Source organism: Diabrotica undecimpunctata, chromosome 9 (assembly GCF_040954645.1).
Source record: "Diabrotica undecimpunctata isolate CICGRU chromosome 9, icDiaUnde3, whole genome shotgun sequence".
In the NCBI taxonomy this organism is placed as follows: domain Eukaryota; kingdom Metazoa; phylum Arthropoda; class Insecta; order Coleoptera; family Chrysomelidae; genus Diabrotica; species Diabrotica undecimpunctata.
Window position 1 is genome coordinate 124486794 of NC_092811.1, and position 18651 is coordinate 124505444.

At 32.5% G+C, this 18651-nt stretch overlaps 1 protein-coding gene across 2 annotated transcripts in view; it reads left to right on the forward strand.

Moving 5' to 3' along the window:
* Oseg2 (intraflagellar transport protein Oseg2) overlaps positions 1–18651 on the forward strand; it is a 59828-nt gene that overhangs the window by 35179 nt on the left and 5998 nt on the right. Inside the window, exons 17-21 of one of the 2 annotated variants that reach the window (XR_011952039.1) lie at positions 7217–7338; positions 11351–11565; positions 11658–11959; positions 14855–15003; positions 18400–18491. Coding sequence is in view for 1 of the 2 variants with exons in the window: in XM_072545189.1 (XP_072401290.1) it covers positions 7217–7338; positions 11351–11565; positions 11658–11959; positions 18400–18601 (841 nt within the window). In the remaining variant the exon portion in view is untranslated. Of the gene's footprint in view, positions 1–7216; positions 7339–11350; positions 11566–11657; positions 11960–14854; positions 15004–18399; positions 18602–18651 lie in introns of those variants that run through there. The other variant, XM_072545189.1, reaches the window with a different exon arrangement.

Here is an 18651-nt window from a genome sequence, read left to right on the forward strand (position 1 = left end):
GTCCCAATAGTTATGACTCACCCTGTATATTTAAAAAGCGGCTTTATTAAGTAAAATTTTTGTTTAGACTAATGCTAATATCGAAATAGATGCAGAAATGACAACTAAAGTAGTAAAATTGTAAAGAGATGTTAAAGTTATAAACAAATTATAAACGTTGCTATCGATTTTTGTATTAAGTTTTGATATACTAACACGTGGTATAGGGGACAATCGGCTAATGGAGCGCACCAGTCAATTGTGCGCATCAATCTCTTATTTAATAAAATGGCAAAAACTATATTGTTGCACCATTTATTAGCAACTGCCACATCTATCCCACACAAACGAAAGACGGGAAATACTTTACCGGTTAGCAGTTATCGTTTTCATGTTTTCTCATGGTATGTTATTGTTTGTGTGTCTGAGAAAATAAGCGATTTTTTTCTTGATAGAAATATAGTTTACTTACGGTACTTATAATAGTAAAATTTGGAGGGAGGAAATAAACAGACGTAGGCTTCTCAACTAGTCATAACAAGTGACATAATAATGACAGATATGACAGATAATAAAGATACCTAATCAGTCATAATAATTTTGTTTGAGTTTAAGCTCATTTTGCTGAATAAATTAAATAAATACATACTATAATTGTAGCTTCTCATTTAATTAATAAATATTTCACAACCAGTTCTTATAGTAAGTGTTCAAAATGTGTTTTATTTCCTTTCTGACAGTAATGCATCCTATTTCTAAACTCTTGCCGTACTCGTTCAAATGTGTCGGGGGAAATTGTCATACATTCTTCAACAATTCGTTGTTTCAAAATGTCAATATTGTCGGGTGCTGTAGCGTAAACTTTAGATTTCAAGTATCTCCACAGAAAAAATCTAATGGTGTGAGGTCCGGTGACCGAGCTGACCATTCTATCGTACCTCGTCGTCCAATCCATCTACCACGATATTCCTCATCTAGGTAACATCTTACTGCACCATAATGGTGTGCAGGAACTCACGAAAGACGTGAGGATTTGTGGCACTACAATGCCTCACATTGTGTGTATTAACATTTCCATTGAGAGAAAAAGTACTTTCGTCACTAAAACAAATTGTTTTTATGTAATCGGACTGTTGGTTAATTTTATTGGACATATTTTCACAGAATTCTAGTCTTCGGTCGGGGTCTCATCATCTGAAAGTTGGTGCACAATTTTTAATCTGTATGGATGAAATTTGTTTTTAGTCAACACTCGGTGTACTGTCTTTTGACTCATTTCATAGATAGATGCAACTTGGGCTGTAGAAGAAGTAGGGTTCACTACCATTTCTGAAATTATGTCAATTTTTTTGTCATTAGTAGACTTCGGCAAATATGCATATTGCATATTTTGCATATTGTGCATATTTTATGCAAATATTTCATATTTTGGCATATTTGTATAAAAGTTTGCATAAAGTGCATAAAAGTTCAGATTTTTATACTGTATTTGAAAATTTTTAAACATACCAATTTATTTCAATTCTTGTATAAAATTTTGTAGTCATTTTAATCAAGAAATGATCTAAGTACGTAATCTCTACAGGTACAAAACATTTACAATTTCAAAGAAGATCAATTTAAGTAGCCCTCAACATTCTTAGAAAGTCTCGGTCACTGAGGCATTCAGTTATTGGATAATCGCTACGGGTTTGCTCATTTGCATTTTATGATCTAATCCCCAAATCTATCTACAATTTATTGTATCTTAACAGCAGGTAAACGGCTAATAGTTTTGTTCCTAATTTAGGGATTTTCCAAAATCTTCCAGTTTATTGAATTAGGTACCTAAACATTTCTAATTTGATGCTCAGATTTGTAAATCATTTTTGTTTTGATATTCAAAGCGTAAACGCTCGTTGTGCGTAACAAAAAGGAAGATTGTGATTTTATAATGCCTAAAACAACCAGTGCTTCAACTTGGATTAAACCTTATAAAGAGCTGTCTATGGATATGGGAAAAATCTACTGTTCAGTCTGTGGCAAAATTGTAAGTATCTAATATTTTCTATTAAATATCTAATATTTCATACATACAGGGTGTTTCCAAATGTCACTTACAACGTTTGACTGTAGATACTTCTCGAAAAATTGAACAAAACGATATAGTTAATGAGGGGTCAAACTTATTTACTTCTCGAGATACAGGGTGTTAAAATTAAAAAAAATTAAATTCTTTTAGTTAATAACAACAATAACCTTAAAACCAATAAACGTATTTACTTGAAATTTAGTACTCGTAGGTTGTATTTAAATGAAAAATAGCTTCCTTTAGTGAGAAAAAATTGTCCATGGTACAATACAATGGTGTGTATTTAGAAAAAATTTTCACCTTTACTTTTTTTTATGAAGTCAGCTATTCTAAAACACAATTATTTTTATTGTAATTGAATTAACAAAAAAAAAAACTTTTGTTGAATTTTAAAATAAGTTATATGATGTACTAATGGTTAGTAACAAAAACTAATTTGTGGATTAATACTGCATTTAAAACACTTAGCGAGTGTTTTTTTTTTCCAAACCAGTTATTTGATTAACCAAAAACACCTTGTATATTTTTATATTTTAAAGGTTGGGTTAAAATAAAGGTTTTTATTTTTATTTATAGATAGCATGTGAGAAGAAATTTCAGATAGACCAACATGTGAGAACTGCTTCACACATTGCAAAAAAAGGAAAAATAGGAGGAAAACATCAAACTTCAATGGCTAAATGTTTCCAATCTACTTCAAAAAAATTAGATGAGCAAGAAACTTTTAATGAAGACTTGTGTCGCGCATTAGTGTCTGCAAACATACCGCTTTCAAAATTAGCAAATGTAAATTTTAGTTCGTTTCTAAAAAAATATTGCAAACTTAATGTTCCAAGTGATCGGTCTCTAAGAAGAAATAATGTGAACGGGCTATACTCGTCGGTGTTAATTAATATTAAGGAAGAAATTGCAGATAATTATTTTTACATATCTGTAGACGAAACCACTGATTCCTCAGGAAAGTATATTGCTCATTTATTGATTGGTGTTCTTAAAGAAGATACCTTACCAAAATCTCATCTTATTTCATGCCAGCAACTTGAGAAAACAAATGCTTTAACAATTTCGCGTTTTATACAAGAAACATTAGCAACTTTTTTTCTTCCGACAACTATTCCTTCTAATAAATTACTGCTTATTTTATCGGATGCTGCTCCTTATATGGTGAAAGCAGGACAAAATTTAAAAATATTTTTCCCAGATTTAATACATGTTACTTGTGTAGCGCATGGATTAAACAGTTTCCTCTTGTAAATACCATGATATCCAGTGTCAAAAAAGTATTTCTTAAATCTCCTATAAGAATTCAACTTTATAAATAAATGCTACCTAACATTCCTCTTCCACCACAACCTATTTTAACGCGATGGGGAACATGGTTAGAAGCAGCTAATTTTTATGCAGATCATTTTGTTAAAATAAAGAACATAATTGATACGTTAACAGATGAAAGTTCCCAATCTCTTTTGGATTCTAAACAAACTTTTCAGAGTAACTTGCTTCAACAAGAACTTTCATTTATAAAATCAAATTTTAGTTTTGTTCAAAAAACAATTACTCAGTTAGAATCACCAAAACTGTCATTGTTCGAAAGTACAGCATTAATAAAAGAATTTGCGTCATGTTGTCGGAACGTTAGAGGTAATATTGGAAAAGATATTTTAAAAAAATTTGAAGCTACTATGGAAAAAAATAAAGGTTACCATATTCTTTCTGAAGTAGTCAGTGTTCTAGCTGGAAATATTTCGGAAACAATTAATTTAGAACCAAATGTTTTGGTTAGTTTAAAAAATGCTCCCGTTACATCAGTTGATGTTGAACGAAGTTTTTCCATATATAAATATATGTACTCAGACAGAAGCCACAAGTTTTTGTTAGAAAATTTTGAACACCACTTGGTCATTTATTGTTACCATAATTCTAAATAAGTTTATTCATACTTAAAAATGATGTAGTTACTTAAAATAAATGTAAATCTTAATGAATAGTAGGAAATATTTAGTTATGTACACTTTTTTTTTTAAATAAAAATGTTACTACACTCAGGTGCAAAAAAATCGATCCATTCCTTATTTCTTATTTATTTGAAGTTGTATAATTTTAGAGACATTAAATTACGTATCTAAATTTAGGTGTACCCTCGTATACGAGAAATAAAATAATATTTTTAATATTGCTTTTTATATTTCTTAAAACAAATTGGTATTTCAGGTTTTTGTCAAAAAGGGTCTGAAGCAAGTAGATATTAGTTATTGAATGTTGTTTTTAATTCAACAACCATACTAGTGTAGTGATTTTATTTTCAAAACGTGCTACATTTTTATTTAATTATCATTCCCAAATATCTCTAACTCCGACAGATGCTGCAAGGGTGGTGACTTTAGTTCAAGATGGTCGTAGCCAATATTATGCAGCTGAAATGTTGGGTGTTAGTCGATCTTCGGTTCAAAGAGCAGTTCGGCGTTTTATCGACACCGGTAACTTCACAAGAAGACCAGGATCAGGTCGTAGAAGGGTAACATCCGAAAGAGATGATCGATTTCTGGTCTCATCATGTTTGAGAAATCGGCATCTAACTTCAGTTGAACTGGCAAATCGTCTGAGCGAAGTGAGAAATGTGGATGTTAGCAGATGGACAGTTCGTCGACGACTTGTAGAAGGTAATTTATTATCCAGAAGGCCAGCTATATCTCCAATACTATCCATAGAACATCGCAGAGCTCGCCTTGCTTTTGCAAGAGAACATGAAAACTGGAGTGATGCAGATTGGAGCAATGTATTGTTCTCAGATGAGTCCAGATTTTGTCTAAGGTCACCAGACGGCCGAGAAAGAGTTTGGAGAAGACACGGAGAGCGATATTTTCAATGTAATATTGCGGAAAGAATAAGTTATCGGGGGGGCTCCGTTATGGTTTGGGCTGGTATCAGTTCAGAAGCCCATACTGATTTAGTTATTGTAGATAGAGGTTATATGACTGCCGCAAGATACATAACAAGTATTTTAGATCAGCATGTGGTACCTTTTGCTCCTTTCATTGGACCTAATTTTATTTTTATGGACGACAACGCGCGTCCTCACCGTGCTAGAATCGTCAACCAATATATAGAGAAGGTGGGAATTGTCCGTATGAACTGGCCAGCTTGCAGTCCCGATCTAAATCCCATAGAACATCTATGGGATATGATGGGAAGACGTCTTCGAGCACGAGTACCGCGTCCAAACAACTTGGCTGAACTTACAGCGGCTCTTCAAGAAATATGGGACCAATTGGATCAATTTGATATCCAGAGGTTAATTACCTCAATGCCTAGACGTGTACAGGCTGTTATAAGGGCCCGAGGGGGAAACACTAGATATTAATTACTTATCAATGTTTTTCTTAATTTCAGAAAGTTTTGAATATTCTTGTATTTTTGAGTTTTGGCGTATGTCTCTATAAATAAATGATTTTTTTGGATAATCTGTAAAAATTATTTTAATCTAACATATACTTTTACATATATACCTGATTTAAAACTAATATCTTCAAACGTTTTCTTTTTTCAGCAAATAATACCCATGGATCGATTTTTTTGCACCTGAGTGTATTTTACGATTTTTTTATTTATTTGTATGCATATTTTGTAAAATATTTGCATATTTTCGGGTAAACACGTGCATATTTATGCGCATATTTTCTACATTTTTATTTGCATATTTGCCGAAGTCTAGTCATTAGTAATTGTTGGTCGACCAGATCGTTTGATATCTTGAACACTAACTGTTTGTTTAAACTTCCGAAGAAGCTTCCTCAAATAAGCTCTCGATGTAGGGCGAACGGGGTACCTCTCATTAAAAAGACGTTCCGCTGCATGGAAATTATTTCCACACTCACCAATTATTAACACACCTGCTACTTTGTCGACTAGAATACGTACCATTCTGCCTTTGTAAAAATTTAAACGTCTCGTTAAACAATAATTCAACTAAATATTAACTAAGAACAACTAACTAAAAACAACTTGACTAAACATGAATTGACTAAACTAAGCAGAAACAGAAACTAAATATTGAGCTATAAACGCTTTTGCAAACTAAAAACAATTAGAGAATTGACAAACGTCAACTTTTTTGACAAATAATCAAAGGCGGACGTAAGAATTTTTATTAATTAAATGCCAAACTAGAATTTTAGTATTTACTTAATTTATTCGCCAAAATCATCTTAAATCCAAACAAAATTAGTATGATTGAATAGGTATATTAAAATAATTGTAGTTTTGCATTTAATTAATAAATATTCTAACGTTCGCCTCTGGTTGATTGTCAATATATATATATATATATATATATATATATATATATATATATATATATATATATATATATATATATATATATATATATATATATATATATTCTATATATATACGTTATTTATTTACCATGTTAAACACTGGTATAGTTAGTTTTCCCCGATTCTTTTTGGATTTTATTTAATTTTGTGTTATGTGGTGAAGTGGAAGATCGTCTAATGGTGCGCATTGTACATCATTTGCCGGCAGGTATATACAGGCATTTTGTTACGTGACTGCCATAAATTCTGTCAATGAAATTGAATCCAGATTTTTCAATCAAGCTATCCTTGTTCCTAAACGTTCACATAACATGTTTTATTTAGAAAAACCATTATTTTACAGATGGCAAAATATGAACGAAAAACCCAAAGGCGTCCTGAGATGCTCAGACATAAATAGCAGGCAAAGACTGGTATTATTTGTTTCTAAAGAGGCATGCAGAAATTTCTCTAAGAAAGCCCGAATCCACCATCAAATAGGATCTCGGCTTTTAGTCGAATTTAGCTCGCTTTTCGACTCATTAGCCGAATAGGTCGGGTAATTTTGCGCATTATATTAATTGGAAATTTCGCCTCTCACTATTCTACTGTTCAACCATTCATTGAATGCTATCTCTACCAATATACGGCCCTTGAAGTTTATCTTCAAAAAAGTTTGACATTGAAATGTTTTAAGTTTTTGCAATATCCTGAATTAGCCTTAGATGCGCACCAATAGCCGACTTTCCCCACATAGTTATATAGAAACACTAAGTAAATTAAAAATTGATTAATCAAATAGTAAATCATAGGAATTTTATTTAAATATTGTAGTACTTTTATTTTTTAGGTTAACACTAGTATTACTGAGCCATCTATAGTTAAACGAGCACTTCTAAGAGCAGCTGACATGGTTAACAAATTTTTATTCGGAGATGAAGCTTTAGAGGTGATCAAAGTCTTGAGTCCAAGGTAAATAACATTATGGAAATGTTTGGTCTGCTACAGAAATTTTGTAAACTATTTCTTTCAGATTCTTTTCTATGAAATGATTCTTTTTGTTCTTCAATAGTTCCTTCCACCATAAAATGTAAAGCTGGATATATAGTTTGACGCACTGTAAACGTAGACGCACTGGAAAAAGATCAACATAGAATTTTATGTACTCTTATTTATAAATGAACGTAAACGCAAAGAATATAGACGCTAAGCGTCTGTATTCTTTGGTAAACGCATGACGGAACGTAAGTGAAACGCACTGCAACAAAAGAGTTGGCCAACTTTCATCTTTTACAGTGCGTTACTTGCGTCTGGCCAATCAAAAGGAAGAATTTTGTGCTGTCAACCAAAGTGAACTGTCTGGCCCGCCCACCATTTTGTAAAGTTGTTTATCAACATAATCGAATTTTGATTTTGTTGATTATTTGTTACAATGAACGTTAAGAATTTATAAAATAATAGTAATAAATAATAAAAGAATATTATAGTATCATGGTCACCAACTCTAGCCACTGTTTCTACTCATGCGAAAAAATTCCACTCCGTCGATTTATAAATTGAAATAATATTTACAGTCCGTTTGTTACGTCTGCAGTGCGTCTACGTCTACAGTCCGTCAAACTATAAATCCAGCTTAAGTGGTAGTCTTTCTCATTATCTCTTATTACTCGCTACCCACTTTTAAAATTATTCACACATCTCTATGTATATCGCAAATATGTCAAAAGTCTGTAAGGTACCTTCCAAATCACTAATATGGCTCTAACTACTTTCATAAATCAGTCATAAACCGAATATTCTATGATCAATACGGTAATACAAAAACGTAAAATCTTCGGTGATTAATAACAATTACAAAAGTAAGGCACAAATTAATAATAACCGTCACAGGCCGTGAATAATTATATCAGGTACCCAAAACTAAGTAAATAAACAGTTTTTGGTCAAAGGTGTTAAGAAATACATTACCTAATGACAATGAAATTTAAGAATGTGCTTGATAGGTGATTGTTATATAAACTAACAACATAAAGCAATAATATGAGCAATCTTATATACTAAAACGCTAAGCCCTTTTCTTGTCCACCACTTTACTTAAAAACCATATTAGATAATTAAAATATTTTTTCGGAATATTATTAGTATTACGTAATAGATTGTCAAGATATACTTTTGGTACAAAAATTCACTTCCGGTTTTGAGATGACCGGAAGTTAAAATTTACTTTAAGTTTTAGACCCCACAATGTACATATGGATCGAAAGGTCTCGTCGAGACGAATCTAAATATGTACTTCCGGTTAGGATCCGACACCGGAAGTGACCCGAAACGCGCATAAAACGTCAAGATAGAGCAAATCTGACACCGGATTCGTGATCAGCATGCAAAATTAACTGCTAAATGATATCCATGTCGACATTTGATGAACTAAAAATTGCATTCCGGTTTTGAGGTCGACTTCCATAATCACTTTTTTTTACTTGCATTATTATTGATGAATGTTATGTATATTCTTGCTTATATTGTTTGTATTGATCTCTTAATTTTTCTCGCAAAATAAAAAATTTCATTTAAAAAACTCGATGTCGAGTTGGTCCGCTAGTATGTAATTAATACAAAGGTGATAAATATCTGAATACATATAATTCTTCTTCTTCTTCCTTCCTAGGCTTTAAAGCCTGTTTCTTCTTCAATATTAACCTCCTAAATTGTTAACATTATCGCACCATCTTTTTCTTAGTCTGCCAGTACTTCTTCGTCCATTTGGTGACTTATCTCGTGCTATTCGTACCTACTATCCTATCCTCTGCCATTCTACTAATGTGTTCGTTCCACTCCTGTTTCCGTTTTGTCACCCATCCATTTATATCTTCTATATTGCATGCTCTTCTTCTGTTTTCGCTCCTCTCCCTACCCAACAGGCTTTTCCCTGATATTCGTCGGAGTATTTTATAGTAGTATGTATATTATCTTTGTCTGTATTCGATTATGTAAGTAGATATTTTCGATGGTTTGTATAATACTAATTGGTATGTTTCTTTTATGCAGTAGGTGTAAGACGTCTTCGACTTGGATGCGATCAAAAGCCTTTGCCAGTTCTATAAAACATAGATATGCTGGTTTATTGTACTGGATGGCTTTTTCTGTGATTTGTCTTAGTACAAATACGGCGTCTACTCAGGATTTTCCGGATCTGAATCCTTGTTCATCTGATAAAGTTGTTAGTTTATTGATTTTGTTGGTTAGGACTTTTGTGGTAAGTTTAAGTGCGGTGTTCAGTAGATTTATACCTCTATAATTGTTGGGGTCTTCTATATCTCCTTTCTTGAACATTGGTATCATTATGCTGTTTCTCCATGCGTCTGGTATTTTACAGTGCAATATTAGTTATTGTATTAGTTTTGTCATCCCTAGGGTTATACTTTCTCCTCCGTGTTTTAGAAGCTCGTTGGTTATTCCGTCTGGTCCTGGCGACTTTCTATTTTTGAGTGAGTTTATGGCTATCTCTACTTCCTGAAAACTGATTTCTATATCGTGTCTTAATTCGGGTACATTATTGTGTTGAGTATTATTTTCTTTCTTTTAAACAGTTCCGTCAGGTATCTTTCCCATTCGTTTGATGGTATGTTATTGTATTCCTTCAATTCTGCCATTTCTTTTCGTTGGTTTCTTATGAATCTCCATATTGGTTTTTGTGTACCGTAGAAGTCGGTACTTTCTATTCTTTTTGTAAACTGTTCCCAGTGTTCATTTTTTTTCTTCTTACCAACTGCTTTGTTTCATTTCGTATTCTTCTATAGGTGTCTCGGGATTCTGGAGTATTTGATGTTTTGTACTTTGTGTAGGCCTCTCGTTTCTCTTTACATTTCTCTTGTATTTCTTTTCTGAACCATGGTATATTGTTGTTGTTTCTTTTGTTCAGTATGACTTTGCGTTTTTCTAGAGCTTCTCTTGCTGCTTCATCAATGTTTTTTTAATTTTCTCCCAGCTCGCGTTTATATCTTCGATGTCGTCTATTTGTTTCAGCTGTATCTTCTGTGTTAGCCTCCTTTGTTACATTTCTCTTGTAGAGTCGTTCCACAGTGACTCTACATTGAATTTTTCCTTGGTGATTTCCTGTAGAAAATGTTTTGGTGTTATTTTCATTCTTATTTTTGCTAGTACTAGTTTGTGTTCACTCCTTGCGTCTGCTAGTTGAGTTTAAAGTTCGAATATCTAGAATCTGCCTTAAGGGATTTTTCTATTAGTGACTATAAAATCAATCATAGATTTGTGCCCTCTGGAGTTTTCAAGTGTATATTTATACTGAAGCTTATGTTCGAAAATGTATTATTGATTCTCAGTTCGTTAAAAGTACAGAGATTAGCCATGAGTTATCCATGTGCGTTGACATGGTATTAATTAAATCTTTATTTTACTCCTGGAACTATTTCATTTCCGATTCGTGCATTAAAGTCACCCATAAAAATTAAGGTTTCTTCAGTAGGTATTTCATCCAGGATAGTTTACAATTGTTCGTAGAATGCCTCTCGTTCCTCCTTAGGTTTGCAGTCCTCGGGGCTGTAGATTGATATGACACTTAATTTTTGGTAAGCCATTGTGATGTTCGTATGTATTATTCTTTCGGAAATATAACGGCAGTATTTATGTTATAAATTTTTTATGGACAAGTTTCCCTACGCCTGCTCGTGCTCGTTCTTCTTTCTTCACTCCACTGTATGTTAGAAAATATAAGTTTTAATTTCTTTGGCCTTTACCTTTCTTCTTGGTTTCTTGGATTGCACAAATGTGTATGTTTTTATTTATCAGTTCTTTTATTATATATTGGTCTTTGTTGTTACAAGAAATAATGTTCCATGTTGCTAATCTGATTTTTTGATTGGGTTGAATGTTTCTTGTTTTGATATCTACTAATACTCCGCTAGATTAAAGTATTTTCTTCACTTTATGTCTGAAATAAAATTACTTGGTTAACGTATTTCAGGTTAATAGAAATCGGCGAACACAACGTGGCCGCACAGTTGTACGCCAGCATGGAAATGATCAAGGAAGCAATAGACGCATTCATAGTGGCTGAAGAGTGGAATAAAGCACGAAAAGTGGCCAAAGAATTAGATCCCGCTTTTGAAAACTACGTGGAGACCAAATACAAGGATAGACTCTTGAAGAAAGGAGACGTTGAACAGTTGGCAGATGTGGGTGAGTTCAAATTAATCGTATTATTCTTTTCAACGATACAATATACAACTATTTACAAATTCAGAAGAAAGTAAAACATTTTTTTATTTTAGATATAATTGGAGCGTTAGATCTTCTCGCAGAACAAGGCCAGTGGTCGCGGTGCATAGAAAAAGCAAAATCTCACACCGCACCCATACTCCACAAATACGTGGCACTCTATGCAGCGAAATTGCTCAAAGATCAGTTGGTCACGGAGGCGCTTCAACTCTATTTTACCCACGGAGCTCCGGCGATGCCTCAGAACTTCAACATTTACAATCACATCGCCACTAAAATGTTCGGAGCCAACTTTATGTCTGATCCAGACAGTTACGGAACTTGGGAACAGCTCAGACAAGTTATGTTTGAGATTGTAAGTCTATTTTGAACAGTAGTAACTTATTAGGGTATTTCAGCGATCAATTACATTATGATACATTGTTTTAATGGTTTACATACCGTGGCCTGAAGTTATTTCTTCTTGAGCTTGTTTACAAGTTCACGCTCATTGAATGTTTCTTCAAATTATGTTATTGATATGTATATCTTTTCTATGACTTCAAAATTTTCTGAAAAAGTATTTACTATATTATGTTAACGCTGTTTGTTGTCTTCATAGATTTTACGGATCTACAGGAAAAGAACAACTTACCCAAAAATTAGACAGTGATGATAAAGATATAGACGAAATAGACAACATACTTACAGCAACGATGATTACATCAGGAAAAAAAATAGCAAAAAGGATCTAAAAAGAACAACTATATATCAACAGAAACAAAGAAGCTTATGGATACAAGAACGAAGCTGAACGAAGGTGAACGAAGAAGACAAAAGGAAATCTATAGAAGTAATACAGAACAACAAAAATATGAAATGCTTAAGACCGAAATTAGATAAGTGTGAAATAAACAAAATAAAAGATGTAAACAGAGTAGAAACAAACATTAAAGATGACATCATAAATATAATCCACCATTTCTACTCAGAATTATATAAAATAAAAAAGGAACCACCAGAAGAAATTAAAAACCAACTTAAGGCTAAAATAAAAAATGTCAACTCAGAGCATCGCCTGGAAAAGATGGAATAACTGCAGAGATGCTGAAATATGGTGGAAAAGTGGTAATTAATACTCTACATTACCTTTTTAACAATATATTAAAAGAAAAAAGCAACTAGAAGGAATCCGTAACCATTATCCTACACAAGAAAGGTGATAAAGCAGATATAAAAAACTACCGTCCTATATAACACTACTCAATGTAATGTACAAACTCCTAACAAAAATTTGAACCAAGAGATTGACGACAAAATAAGTATGAAAATACTTATAGAACGAGCAAATGAATACCACATTCCTCTATATATAGCGTTCATAGATTTCGAAAAGGCTTTCGACAGTGTCGAACATTGGGCAGTGCAAAGTTCTTTGATTAACAGCAGAATTGACCACAGATATACGGAACTAATAGCCAATATATATATAAGGAAGCCAAAACAACAATTAAAGTATATGAAGGAACAAAATCAATACAAATAAATAGAGGCGTGAGACAGGGTGACACAATATCACCGAAACTTTTCAATCAGGCTCAGGAAGATATTTTTAAAAGATTAGAATGGGAAGAAAAAGTTATAAAAATTTGTGGACAACGCTTGAACCATCTAAGTTACGCTGATGACATCGCTGAAAATATAGGCCTTAATATGAATTACAGCAAGACCAAAATCATAACAAATACAGATATGAAGACATCACAATGAGGATCGGACAAGATGAAATAGAACAAGTTCACGATTATATATATATATATATATATATATATATATATATATATATATATATATATCTGGGTCAAACTATAAAATTTAACAAAGAAAACCAAACAGCGGAGATAAAAAGACGAGTTAGACTGGCATGGGCAACATATGAGATGTGCAGATGATATCAAGAAACACGTGGGCTCTAGGTGGATGACTGTAGCGACAGACACAGAAGAATGGAAAAGAATTGGGGAGGCCCATGTCCAAAGATCTGAAAGAGACAGGCTTTTGAAAGCTTTGTTTTTTCTATATCAAGAAATTCTTCATTTTTCTTTGTTCGTCCTTTCTGATATAATAGTTTACCCACAGATATAATATATATATATATATATATATATATATATATATATATATATATATATATATATATATATATATATATATATGTGTGTGAGGAGCAGATTTTTTAAATGCATTTTGTCCATTTTTTGAAATTTTGGCAAATAGAGAAAAACTGCTATGCGTTTGGCAAGAAATTAAACGAAAAACTGATATATCTAAAATGTAGATGAAAAATCATTTAAATATTATACCTATGTACTAAAAATCTAGTATTGATAATATCAAAAAAAACTTGAAAAAACTGTAGCACAAACTGCATTTAGATTGTCATCCTGGGACAGAACGCATTTTGATTGTCTACACAAATTAGTATGACTGACTTTTGTAAAGTAACGATGTAAAAAAACTCTTTTTTTTTTAAAGGTTAAAATACGTTTATTGACGTTTCAATTTCCACTTCGGAAATCGTTCTCAAAATACAAACATTAGTAAATTAAACAAATTTTATTAGAAGAATTTTTCACTAAGTAACAAAAAAAAACAAAATTTGTTTAATTTACTAATGTTTGTATTTATGTTTGTATTTTGAGAACGATTTCCGAAGTGGAAATTGAAACGTCAATAAACGTATTTTAACCTTTAAAAAAAAACTCAAGTAGCTTTATAAAAATAGTATTTTGTTTTTAAATATAAAATAATGTTTAAAAATGAATTCAACAATAATGGCATTTTGCATGTCATAAAGGTCCCCATGGTCATCATCATTGCAATCGTAGCAATCAGCTATTTCGATAACGTCATCATCCTTAGTTTCACCAAGGTTAGCTTGATTGTCATTTTGCTCACCAGAGTTTGCTCACCAATATTCCAAATTTATAATAAAATAATAATTATTATAGAAGTTCTTCAAAAAGAGGAAAATAAATTTCATAAATGGTAAAATTCTTCACATAACCACTATACACACTTCTAGTTTGAAAAATCATATTGCCTGATTGACTTAATCTATTCTCAAATAATTAATCATAAGTATCTATCCATTGATTGAAACTACAGTTATTTCAGTAAGTTATATATAAATTTTATTTATTTGTTGGTATATAGTTGGTTCTATAAGTTTATTTCGTTTTTAATACATATTAATGTGATATTTCTCCAGTTTTCTAAGTGGTTTTATTATTTTAAACGACGGATTATGATGAATTCAGCCAAAGCAAGAGTTTAATATTGCTGTGTATGTAGAAAAAACTCCAGGGACCATAACAACTTAAACTTGAGTTTCTTCAGGTTTCCCAAGGATGAAAATCGGTAAGAACTAAATTCTCTATTTAATATAATTGACCTCATCGTTGTCTGAAAGTGGAATCTGATTTTGTCTTTCAAAATTAAGATTCGACTGTTACTGTTCCTGTCTGTGAGTAGGTATCTTAGCTGGGTGTAACATATGTTCTACTATTTTATTTTCTGCAAGAATTTGAGTATTACTTTATTTGCAGAAACTATATAACAGGCCTCGTAAAATCCAGCTTTGGTTTTATTTTTCATGCTTTATTCTTAAAAACAAAAATTAAATTTTAAACTTTAAAAACTTAAGCTATGTAAAAAACATAATTTTCTTGAACCTTTTAAAACAGAATATTAAATAGCTGAGAAGATTTATATTGCATGTTAGCATTCGATCAATTAATTTTGTACTCAGCCTGAGGCCTTCTTCTTCGTCAATAAAGCAAAATTTGTCTTAAAGAAAATCTATTTTTATATATCATAGTGCCCTATCATATCTTGTATGTCGCTATACGTTCATTAATATTGAAGATACTGCATAGTGCCCTTTTAGTCGTCGCCTTGTTTATTTTTTCTATCTGAATATATTCGTTATATCCTCCCCTTATATTTGCCATGTCGCATGTTAGGATTTAATCAGTTTCTTATTTTGTACTGAACCCTAGGCCTTCTTTAAGTCAAAAAATCAAAATTAGTCTTATGGTAAATCTATTTTTATTCATAGTACCCTATCATATCTCTTATGTTGTTATACGTTTATTAATATTGAAGATACTGCGTAGTGCCCTTTTAGTAGTCGCCTTGTTTATTTTTTCTATCTGAATATATTCGCTATATCCTCCCCTTTCATTTGCCATGTTGCATGTTAAGATTCAATCAGTTGTTTATTTTGTACTGAACCTGAGGCCTTCTTTAAGTCAAAAAATCAAAATTTGTCTTACGGTAAATCTTTTTTTGGGCATAGTACCCTATCATATCTCGTATGTCGCGATACGTTCATTAATATTGAAGATACTGTGTAGTGCCCTTTCAGTTAACGTATCACACGCTCCAATGCCGAAATGTGTATTTTTTCTGTCTCAACAGCGTTTTTACAGCTTTTACTTAATTACATTTAATTTTGATAGATGTTGGTAGTTCAGATTTCTTTCCTAGGTGGCGTAGTTACCTTACTGAATAAACAGTGTGACTTGTCATCCTAGCCTTTTATATAGATAGATTCTCCCAATTTTAAATGTACGTAAAAATATAAGTTTGACTAACTACGTTATGAACGTAGTGTTCCTACAGTGGGATCTTTAGGCTATATGACTTTTTTCATTTCATTATTTTGTTACTAATAAGTTCTGATTGTGAAAATATATATTCTATTCTAACTTGTATTCATAGTTCGCTACTTGTGTTTTTATAATCCTATTTTTATTATAACTGGTATTGTAAAATTCAAATCCTCGAAATATAATTTATAATTCGAATTTATTATTATTTTTTGATCTATAGAAATTAGTTTCCTCATTAGCTCTTCGTTTTATGAGATTTCTCACCAGTAAGTGAATACAGTGTGATTTTCTAATGAATACAAAAAATTTAATATTCGATTAATCAGAACTGATGGATTCAACATAATACATTTTGAAGGACAAACAGTAATAATTATTTTGGGAAACTATTGATAATTGTCGAAAACGCTAAATTTATCAAAGTATTCATTATTCCGAAAATCTAATTAAATTTTAGGTCACCACAAGTCACTTTTTTCCTATTAATTTTCGAGCAGTGTATTAAAAATTATATTGAGCAGTGTATCAAAAACTGGAATTTATCTGCGCGTGGAAGTAATGCGCGTGAAAAAAATAGAACATGAAGAACAAAGGACTGGCGGCAGAGTGAACCTACTGATTCTTTTTAAGCAATATACTGTGGCTCAGGATCGTTGACCTATCTTCGCCCCTGACAATTCCACTAGTAGTTTCTAGAAGCTCTGTGGTCTTTTTGGTTTAATTTCGTTTTGAAGTTCTACAGAAGGTAAGCGTAAAGTCAAAAGCATCGTTCCACGTTTTAATAACGTTTGGAATTATTTGGATGGATTGTCATTTTTGTATAACAGCTCGGTTTTAAGCAAAATATCGTTGTTGTTTGCGGGCTGCGACAGGGAGAAGCGCTGGCGTGTCTCCTTTTCATAGCTCTGGAAAAGGCGGTCAGGGATGCCCAAATAGACAACAGAGGAAACATTTTTAATAAATCATCCCAAATTTTGGCATATGCAGATGATGTTGACCTAGTTGCCCGCACAACACGCAAGCTAGAAGAAATGTATACCACCTTGTCAAACGCCTCAAAAATATGGGCCTGCAAGTAAATGAGGTGAAAACTAAGATAATGGCATCATTGGCATCTAACAATAGAGCCAGAAACATCGGCTACCAATTCATGGTTGATAACTCTACCTTTGAAGTGGTGGACAAATTCACATACTTAGGCTCCCTGATCACCAAGGAGAACGTCATGACGGAAGAAATCAAGCGAAGAATAATCCTAGCAAACAAATGCTATTTTGGACTGAGTAGACATATGTGAAGCAGAAACTTAAGCCAAAAAACAAAAATAACCATATACAAAACCCTTATACAACCAGTGTTGATATATGGGTCGGAGACATGGACCATTTCCAAGGTAGATGAAAATCTCCTGCTTATATTTGAACGAAGGATCCTGAGAAGAACATTCGGTGGTATCTGTGAAAATGGTGTTTGGAGAAGGAGGTACAACTACGAGATATATCACAGATATAAACATATATTTGATGTTAAAGACGTCGTATCCTTTATAAAAATAGGAAGACTAAGATGGGCAGGACATCTGGCAAGATCACAGCAGAACAACCCTCCTAGAAGAATTCTTATGTCACAACTTGTGGGAAGTAGAAGTAGGGGTAGGCCAAAACTCAGATGGAGGGATTGTGTAGATGAGGATGGTAAACAAATAGGCGCAGCAAACTGGCAACAGTTGGCAATGGACAGAACTGACTGGCGTAATAGACTTGGGAAGGTCGAGACGCTTTTATAGGGCTGTAGCACCAATGATGATCATGATGATCGTTGTTGTTTTGTGATATCTTAATAATATTTCGTTTGGTTAACGCAGTTTTTAAATTGTAAACAATCCGGTCCCTAACAAGTTGTTTAACGTCTCCCTTCTTGGAGTACTTCGTGTCACTTTTTCTATTTGCCCGAAAACACGGTCCGCTGGTATACGTTTCCCTCATATATTTCACTACTGTGTTCACTACTCTAACTGTTTATTTGTTTTCCTACTCGGTTATTAAAGTCAACTCCAAATATTATTTCATGGGTGTTTGAGAATTGCATTTAAAATAATTGTTTATCCATGTCTTATCTACAAACCTTTCTTTATTTATAGAATGAAAATCTTGAAGTGGCAATAAACGTGAATCCTGAAACGAAGGTACACTTCAGAAATTTGCTATTAGTGTCTCACTATTACGCTCTGAGGTCGGCTTGTAGACAAGTGCAGTCTTTGAAAGTTATTGCAGTTAAAATCAGTACAGCTATACTACGGTATACGGATTTCATACCAGCAGACAAAGCTTTTTATGAAGCAGGTATGTTATGTTTTTATAAAAATATAATCGTTATTTAAATTGTATCATAG